Source organism: Sciurus carolinensis, chromosome 8 (assembly GCF_902686445.1).
Source record: "Sciurus carolinensis chromosome 8, mSciCar1.2, whole genome shotgun sequence".
Lineage (NCBI taxonomy): Eukaryota > Metazoa > Chordata > Mammalia > Rodentia > Sciuridae > Sciurus > Sciurus carolinensis.
The window spans coordinates 12,266,335-12,276,259 of record NC_062220.1 but is presented as its reverse complement, the minus strand read 5'-3'; the positions used below and the strand labels follow the sequence as shown (position 1 = coordinate 12,276,259).

The 9,925-nt window shown below is 46.0% G+C and overlaps 1 protein-coding gene across 1 annotated transcript; it reads left to right on the top strand.

Annotated features, from left to right (window-relative positions):
- The first annotated feature begins 2,065 nt into the window (after positions 1–2,065).
- LOC124990227 (taste receptor type 2 member 143-like) lies at positions 2,066–2,950 on the top strand. Its single transcript, XM_047559990.1, has one exon. It carries the CDS (start codon positions 2,066–2,068, stop codon positions 2,948–2,950), a length of 885 nt encoding a protein of 294 aa, XP_047415946.1.
- The last annotated feature ends 6,975 nt before the right edge of the window (positions 2,951–9,925 follow it).

The window sequence follows — 9,925 nt, the reverse complement described above, 5'->3', positions numbered from 1 at the left end:
AACAACTAAGACCATCACACTGCTGTGGTCTGACTTGAAGGCAGACCGTGAGTGGGACATGGAAACACTAGGAGACACATCTAGTGAAGCACTGGGAGGTGGAGGAACAGGCGCCTGGGGGAAGGTATTCCTTCCGTCTCCTTCTAGAAGGACATTGAATCATGAGAGAATACTCACACTGTAGCGGAGGAACATGCAGGAAGGGAAGACTGGTTCTGGCTGGGCGTGTGTGTCGGTGACTGTCCAGGTAACAGGAAGGTGCCTGTGAGCTCAGCACACACCGGGTTCCACGTGGCCAGCACAGGGCATGTGTACCATGGCCTCGACTTGCTCGTTGATGACAGCATGAAGTTGGCCTCTCGCCTAAGGATTTCCAGAAGAGCCAAGATGTTGTGAAACACACAGGAGCCACTCATCTGTCACTGTCTTCAAGAAGAAGCCAGAGGGAACCAGGCAAAGAACTAAGACAAGACCCTGCAGCTGGGCCACAGGCGGTCGATCAGACGGGGTCCTCCGCTCTTGGATAACATTTTGAAAGCTTACTAAAAGAAGCTGCTCCTTGATTAAATGCTCCGTCTGCGAGTTAGCTGCTTCTCTTTCCCTGTGAGCTCCAACAATAGGTGCTTGTCCTTGTTTTCACTTCTCTCAGTCTCTCACATGTCAGCCTCCCACCAGAATCTAAGCTTTTGCTACCCTTCTTCCTCCTGGTTGACTGATCTGGACCAGGTCCACTTTAGGACACACTAAACTAGGCTATAAAAGGAAGGAGAGTGTATGCATTAAAAAAAAAAAAAAAAAAAAAAAAGTAGGAAAAACCAAAGGAGACAGCGGGATGTGGGAGAGGGAGGGTAGACAAGGCGAGGCTGATGTGTCTGGTGGTGAAGGCAAAGCAACGGGTGTGAAGTCACTTCATGAAGGACAAGGTCTTCTGACAGGTCAGCCGGCCTTACTTTAAGTATGATTATAGCAAGGGGCCCTGTCTATACCTCGCAGTCCCTCCTGAGGGCCAGTCTTGTGTTGGGTTCCTCTAACTTCCCTGGCTCCTATTGTGATGTATTTTCTGGGTCACTTTTCCTTTCAGCCTCTCCTTCCTTCTCATTAGGAGTCTCTCTCATCTCCTCAGAACCTTCTTAGGCACTGATGAATTTCCATTTGTCAAACACGCTGGAGCGGAGGTATTAAAAACGAACAGATCTGATGTTACCGTGTCAGGGAGATTCACATTTTAGCTGGAGACGCCACAAATTCCAATATGGAGACTAACCGTGAAATTGTGGGCAGTGTGAAAGAGAGATCAGTGTTTAGGGAGACTTTCTTTGGTAATTCCAAGCCTTGTGCAAATTCTACTTATTCCGGAGGGGAGGTTTTTTTTAAAAAAAAATTTTTTATGTAGTGTCTGGAGGCTAATGAGTACGATATCTACCCAGGACATGAAGGGACAGGGAAGCTTTGTGTTTTAGAGAGGGAAATGAGGGTAATAGCAACATTTGAGGAAAAGTTAGGAAAGAAATAGTACAGTTAAGAAATAATGGGCAAGCTGGTGGGGTGGCACACGCCTGTAATCCCAGCTACTCAGGAGGCTGAGGCAGGAGGATTGCAAGTTTGAGGTCAGTTTGGGCAACAGAACAACACGGTATCTCAAAAGAAAATAAAAAATGCTGGGGATGCAGTTCAGTGGTAAAACACTTACCTAGCAGGCATGAGGACTGGGTGCAATCCCCAGCAAAGAAACAATGTGCAAAATATGGATATTTCAATCACCCATGGAGCCTCTATCCTATTAACATTTCCCTGCACCTGGTTCTGAAAAAGAATAGGCAAACACAGTTCATGCAAATTGAAACAGGTGTCATTGAGCTGAGAGTCATTTGCATGCCAAGGGAGATTGCAATTATTCTCATGTTGGAAGCGGGGTGGCTAGGGCTTTGCTGGTGGCTGGGCTTTTGCATGAATCCAGGGAGAGGGATTTCTGAGTCTCTGGTCTCAACAAGGTGGTGTGGCCAGAGATTCTGTTTTTCCCTGTGGATGCGTCTCAGCCTCTAGAGTAGGACCCTCCGTGGAGAAGATGCCTTCCTCAGCCACCTTGATCTTCATGGTCATCTTCTGCCTGGAGTCACTGGCTGCTATGTTGCAGAATGGCTTTGTGGTCACTGTGCTGGGCAGGGAGTGGGTGAGGTGTCAGGGACTGCCCGTAAGCGACATGATTGTGACCTGTCTCGCTGCCTCCCGGTTCTGCCTGCATGGGATAGGCATCCTGAACAACTTCCTGGCTTTTTTTGAGTTTTGTTACCAAGTTAACTACATCACCTTCTTCTGGAACTTCCTCAACAATTTCACCGTCTGGCTTATGGCCTGGCTTGCCATCTTCTACTGCGTGAAGATCTCCTCCTTTTCCCACTCTGTTTTCTTCTGGCTGAAGTGGAGGATCCCTCGGTTAGTTCCCAGGCTGCTGGTGGGCTCCCTGATCATCTGTGGCCTGTCCACCACCTCCTTAGCCATTGAGCAAGCGGTTACGGTTGAGATGAGCACCTCCCTGGGTCCCCGTGGAAACTGTACTGCTGATCGAACAACACTGACCTTCTCTCAGTACTACTTTTTGTGCAACGCGGGGTTCATGTGGTTCGTTCCATTCCTCCTGTTCCTGGTGTCCATCTTCTTGCTCATGTTCTCACTATGCCGGCACATGGAGCAGATGAGAGACCGCAGGCCCGGGCCTCTCAATTGCAGGATCCAGGCTCACAGCATGGCTCTGAAGTCCCTTGCCTTCTTCCTCATCTCCTACACTGCATATTTCCTGTCCCTGATCGTTTCTGTTATGAGACTCACAACCGTCCAGAGTCATTGGCACTGGGTCAGGGAAGTGCTCACCTATGCAGGCATCTACCTGCACTCCCTCATCTTGGTGCTAAGCAGCCCCAAGCTGAGAAAGGCCCTGAAGACAAGGTTTTGAGATCTGTGTGCTGCCAGTTCATAGACTTTGAAGGCCCTGAACGAAAGGTGATTTTGCTCTTAAGTTATCCACATCAGTTACCAGTACTGTGATGAATAATCCCACGTGTGGCAAGAATTCATAAGGGTTGGGCCCTTTCTCTTTTCAGTTCTTCCTCCTCCACCCAACCCACCCTTTGCATGCCCCACTAAATCTGTTTCTGTCTCTCCGTGTTCCTGCCATCTCCTTCACTGTAGCTAATCCCTAATCTGAGTCCCAAATCACTTTGACCTTACCTGATGGCCCCATTCCCTCACAGGCTTATCAGACTCCCTGTGCAAGCAACCTAATAATATTCTTCAAGCTACACTCCCTCTGTGAACACCTATAACCATCATCGTGGTCTCTGTAGACAAGTTGAGTTTTGAAGGCATGGATTCCCCAATACCACCCACCTGGTGACATAAGCTGCCTCCTCACCTGTTCTGAGCTCATCTAGTCTCTCTACCGTACAGCTTCCTTCTGTCTTCCCATATTTCCTTCTCTTCCACCATTTATCCTTTGGCCCACCAAAGATTTGAAACTTCCCTCTTCTTTCTTCTTCCCTTCTTTCCTTTCTCTACCAATCTTTGCCATCCCTATCTTTTGTGTCCTACCTAAGACTGATTCTACCCATGAAGCTTTCTCAGTTGGATCCCCTAGAAGGCTGAGGACACGTAAGAGCTTTGTGCTAGTTCAAAGGACATGTAAGATCATTGTGCTAACACACTACATGATTTCATGTGTTGGCTATCTGCTGAATGAAAAGGAATTGTCTGACATAGAAATGTTTTTAGGGTTTGGCCAACAGAAGTGAGAAGGAAATTCTCAACAATTCTTAATTTCGATCATCCTATTCTTCCCTGCCGCTCATCTAGGAGGTGGTTCCTGGATGCTATTGCCCAAGACGGTAGTCTCCAGATGGAGCTTGCGCAAGATGATCCACCGAGACTGGGAAGAAAAGCATTGTAACTTTGATTTCCATTTATTTTTTAATCTTCTTTAAATTCCTGTTATTCTGTGTATCTTATGAGGTATATAAAGTAGTACAAGAATTTAATTAATAATGAATTTGCACGTTTGAACTAGTCAACCTGGGAGTAATAAGTAACACGACAGAATGGAGGTTGCAATGAATTTCAAATAAATAACTGCATTTATGGTAAACTGTCCAACAATCCTGGAAAGCTGAGGCCCCCAAACATTATGTTTCAATATTAGCTGGAGTCCAAGGTAGAGCAGGAGAAAAGAGAGTAGGCTGATGAGTTTTCTCTAGGAAAACGATAATTAAGACTTTAAAAGAAGAGCTTTTTATATTGCTGGCAAGAAGCACAGACAGTGGAAAGGAGAGGCAGAGGGCCCTGTGGGGAGCTGGCACTATGGCCAGACTCTCATTCTCTGGATCCCTCGGGTCTAACTGAATGTGCCACCATCACCGAGCACAACGAGTTTTTCTTTTTAAATCTTTTTTTGCAGCAACATGGCTGAGCTGAAGCCACAAGAGGGTGGGTGGAGGCAGCAGAGGCAGGGCATCCGGGTCGCGGCTCCGTCCCCTCTCTCAGCTGGGAGCGTTTGGAAGACTGTCCTTGGCCATCTCTGCAGGACTTTGCTGAAGGTCACAGGTGGGAAGGGCATGGTGACGTGACTCTAATTCTGCCACATTTTCACAGCCTTTGAGTTGTGCCAGGGCTTGTCTCCGGAGTTCTCAGTTGGTTGGTGTTCTCGGCCTCCTGTCCTAAACTGTAACTCATGAGCACTAAAAGCGTTTGGTGGCTCCATGTTGGTTTAAGATAAAGTCCAGTCTCTCATCCCGACTGTCCAGTCTTTCTGTGGTCTCTCTCCCCAGCCTACCTGTTCAGACCAATGTGCTCCCTTCCCTTCTGCAAATCCACTCCGGTACCCAACATTACCTAGTTTTTTTTTTTTTGCGGTGCTGGGAATTGAACCCAGGACCTTGTGCTTGACAGGTAAGCACTCTACCAACTGAGCTATATTCCCAGCCCCCTAATCATTCTCGACATCAGCATATTTCCACCCCCTTTCCTAATGCTTTGTCCTTTTCCAACATACAAGAAAGCCTCTCTCTTGTCACACAATAATGGAACTCCTGCTGTTGCTGCTGCTGCAGTTGCTGAACTATTTGGAGAATCCTCGGGATAAGAATAGGAGGATGCATAATATTTAGAAACTTCTCTTCTTTTCCTTTTTGGTACTAGGATTGAACCCAGGGATCCAACCTTATTAAGCAAGCACTGTACCACTGAGCTACACCCCAAGCCCAGGAGGATGCATAATATTTAGCACCACAGCATGCGTGTGGATCAATCCTTTTTAAAAAATCTTTCTGATAGAAAGTACTGAATTGAGACTTTTCTACCTAGGGAACCTGTTCTGGATTCCTATGCTACCACCCTCATGATTCCATTTATGAAATCCATGAAAAATTTTAAATTCACAGATTCGGATTCTTCTTCAGAAAATAAATGTAAATTTTAGAAGCAAAATACCACAAACAAAAACTCACCACAATGAAAATCATCATTAAATACTTTAAATGAAAATGACAGCTCACCTTTGGGATTAACTTAATTGGCACATAGTATATGCCCAGGAAATGTTTGTGGTTTACAGTTGGTGCAAAAAGAGCTTTCAGGGCAAATGTCTAATTCACTATTGTAGCCCTAGTGCTTTTTATAAAGTTATTATGACATAAGAGATGGTTAAAAATTTGTTACTCAATGAATTGAGGGTTAACTGCACATCTTTCTCATCTTATGAGCCACTGATGGGGTAGGAGGTAGAAGGAAAGGTATGAGTTTTCCAGATTGGAAAGTTCGTGGTTATTTAAACTACAGAGTTATAATTTCACAATTTGCCCCATTTCCCCAAGCTTCAGTGGAAAATAGCCAAAAGTCAGTCAGAGGAACCTGGACGAGGAAGAGGCAGCTGGGAACTCTATTCCATGGAAATTTGTCTTTTCACAAGAGTGTGGTACCTTCTTTCCTTTCCCCAGGGACACAGTGTTCACTTCATTTGGTCCCTGTGTTGGACAAACAATTTCTCCTGGAGGTAGACTGGGAACTGGAAAGAGATGGCAGAATGTTCCTCATTCTAGTCCCTGTTTGTTGGGGTTCTGTTCACGGAGCTGGTAGGCATGGTGCTGGCCAGGAGATGGGTTTACCATTAAAACTCCCTCGTTGTTTTCTTACTTGATCCTCAGTCTTCAATATTGTTACAACAGACCCAGAACTGTTTCTGCTTCCTTATTTTTCTGTGAAACATTAAACCATTTACATTAATCTGTGCGTTGAATGTTGATTTTTCAATTTTCTTTTCCATTCAGTCCTATGAAGAACACGGTCTTGCATTATTCCATCCCCTTCTGGCTAAGGTAGACAGCCCTAAGTCCGTACCCAGCACCTCCACTGCATTCCTGATGCTGTCCTGCATTCCTCTGGGACGACCTGTCATTGCACAGGTTGTATGGAAGACAGTCATTCTAATAAGTCACAGTCACCATCATAATTATGTCTTATGCATATAGAGATTTCTAGTTTTCAAATATTTATGCTCACATTTGTTTGTGATCCATATTTTTAATAGGAAAAGAAAGAGGGGTTTAGGGGGATTAAATGACTACCCTATGAATCCACAGTCTATGATTGTAAAAGACTCAAAACCTGGTCTTTGTGACTCCAGTTGAGGATGAAGAAGATAGGGATGCAAGTGATAAGGCTAACTATGGCAAAGGTCCCTAGGCTTGGAATCAATTTGGCTCCTGATCTTCCTTTGTTACTTTAAATGGGATTCTTCATCTATAGTTTGGAGCCCCATTTCTTTCACCTGTGAAATTATCTTTAATAGTTTCTTTCGGTCTAAAAACAGATTCTTAGACAATCCTATGAATTATAACAGTCATTTTTCACAGTTTTTGGGGGTATGGGGAATTGAACTTAAGGACACTTAACCACTGAGTCACACCCCCAGCCCTATTTTGTACTTGATTGAGAGACAGGGTCTCACTGAGTTGCTTAGTGCCTTGCTTTTGCCGAGGCTGACTTTGAACTCATGATCTTCCTGCCTGAGCCTCCTGAGCCTGGGATTACAGGCATGCACCACGGTGCCTGGCCATTTTTCACATTTCACAGATGGACACAATGAGGCACAGAAGGGTGGCTGGCATTCCTAAGAACTCACAGTGAGGGGTGAGGCTTGGGCTGAAGCCTGTCTAGTCTCTTGGGTCAGAACGGTCCCTGGTTTTATAGCTGTCTCAGTGGGGGCTCCTCCCTGAGATGCCATTTAACAATACTTAAAAATATTTGTTAGCTTTATTTTATATAATTGTCTCCTATGTTCTCTTTCATGATGGTGGACTCGGGCAATAAGAATTTGAGTTAACTGCTCAGTACAGGTTTTCTCAGTTTTCTGTTTCTTTGTCAAAGGGGTACTCTCAGAGCACCTACTTCACGGGTTGTTGTGAGAAGTAAATACACCGAGGACATTTGTAGCATTGCTTGGGACTGGATGGCCAGCAGGTGTGTGGTCATGTCTTAGGTGTAAGCTTGGGTAAATATAGCTTGTGTAAGGACATCAAATGCAAGGGCCTGACATATTATCCACACCAGTGTTGACAATGGGCAGGGAACAGGCAGAAGAGCAGGCAAATGCACAGGCTGGCAGTGGGACTTTGGAAACTTAGCCTTGACCACATTTGCATTTGATCTGGAGAGAAGAAACCCTCTTCTCCTCTGTCAGAGAGCCTGTATCCTCTACTCTGGTCTAACCTCTGCCCTGGAGGATCTGGGGAGACAAACGCATCCTTCCAGAGCAACCAACAGAAGTAGCCCTTGAAACCTTGGGACCCATCTTGTCCACGGGAGAAATGAGTGGAGATCATATGGTTCAGAGGGTATGGTGGCTGATAGGAAAGTCATCATCATCATCATCATTATTGTATTCCTTTTGTGCCTGGTGGTGCTGATGGGCAATGGCTTTATCACCGCAGCATCATCTGGTTGCTACTGAAAACATTGTCGCCTTATGATGAGTTATTGGTCATCCTGGGGCCTCTCGCTTCTGTCTGCAGTGGGTTGTGGTGCTGCATCCAGCAGCCGTACCATGCAACCCTGTCCTGCAGTTGCCGAGCTTCCTGTGGGACTTCCTGAATGCTGCCACTATATGTTCTCCAACGGGCTTGTCTCTTCTACTGTGGGAAACTTGAAACCTCTGCCCCTCCTGTCTTCCTCCGGCTAACATGCAAGGTGCCTGCGTGGGGACCACGGAGGCTGCTTAGCTCTGCGGGACTCTCTGGCTTGAGCAGTTTTCTATTTTTCAAAGGTAACCAGAAAATATATGAGAACTATTTAAGGAGCAAGTGGCAGTCTTGGAACGTCTCTGGAAATAGCATAAGAAGCTCACAAGGGAAATTCTACGTCTTCTCCATGAAACCAGTTGCTTGGCCCATCCTGACTGTCATCTTTCTGATTTCCATGGTTTGGCTTCTCACATCCCTGGGAAGGTATGTGAGAGGACACTGTGGACGCTGTTGGGGTTTCAAGATGCCTGTGCCCAGGCTCACATCAGAGCTTTCCTATCCTTGTCATCCTCTTCGTCTCCTGCTTCCTGTCACGGTGCTCAGTTCTGCTGGTAATTTTCCATTTCAGGAACTCAGGTACTGGGTGTTTCAGGTGGTGACTTCTCCGTGCCCAGCAATCCACCCCATCATTCTGCTCTTCAGCAACCCCAGGCTGAGACAGCGGTTCCTTGAGTGGGGACATCCTGAGTTGCACCTCAGTTAATGGGGACAAACCTCCAAGTCATGGGGCAGCAGGCAGAGGCATGGGTGCAATAGGACCCAGCTTCTTTCTTTGCCACGCTTTGTTTTCTCCCTCTTTGCGACACTTAGTGCTGAGAAGAATAATCTCAATGGCCCAGGATTCAGGGTGAAGTCAAAGGTCCTGATTTATGATCTGGTGTCACTGATATACATCATGTTCCCTGTGGGACTTTATGTAGTCAGAGGACCGAGAAACTTGCACTTTTCCTGTGACCCATCCCTTGGAATTTAAACTTCTCCTTCCAGGAACTGGAGTCAAAGATCTGGCACATCATGGGATACTTTATGAGTCGAATCAAACTGGAGAAGGATTTTGGAGTTTCCAGTTGCCTCTGACTCCATCTTGTGAATCACCTTTTCCTGTTCATCACTTCTCGGGTTCTGGCCATCAGCAGAGGGGAAGATCGCTCTCCCAGCATGGAAGAGTTCCTGGTGTCCGAGCTCTCCACAGACACAGAGCATGGTGTAACTTAGGCGTGTATGCAGACCGTGCTGTCTCAGACGTGTACGTTCTCAGTTGACCTTCTGGGATTCTTCTGAGAGCCAGGGGTCTCAGATTTATGTATGTGGATGTGCCCTACAATGGCTTGGTTTGTTCCTCAGCTTTGTACACGTTATGACCCGTGGGTCCAGATGTAGCTTCTTTTGCGTTTATATTGGAGTGATTGACATTTCTGAGATGGACAAGTTCCTCTATCTCTGTCAGAGACATAAGATTTAAGAATAAAAAGATTCCTGGTTTGGTGGAGAAAGCACAGATTGCTTTTCTGCCTCTCACACCTCTTCTCAAACCTTCCTTAAACTCAGTTATCCCTTGAACCATCCAAACTAGCATCTCTCACCTTCCCTCTGGTTTCTTCAACATCTCCCAGCCTCATAGTCTGTTTCTTAACATTCCCCCCGACATCTCCGCAATGGACGAAAGATCTCTGCTTTTGGCTTATCAAGGTTGGTATTTTTGCTCCTGGCCCCACTCCCTCTTGTTTCCTCTCACGCCCCCAACTCGGTCAAGGACTTCCTCTTCCTCATGAAGCTTCAAACTTTCCCTCTTTATCATCCTTCTTTCCTATAACAATTGTTTCTTTAAAATTTCTTTCATGAAAAAAATCCCTTCTTCTGAT

Bases quoted from the DNA above. Each gene is read 5' to 3' on its own strand.
- LOC124990227 (XM_047559990.1), top strand. From the start codon at position 2,066: ATGCCTTCCTCAGCCACCTTGATCTTCATGGTCATCTTCTGCCTGGAG.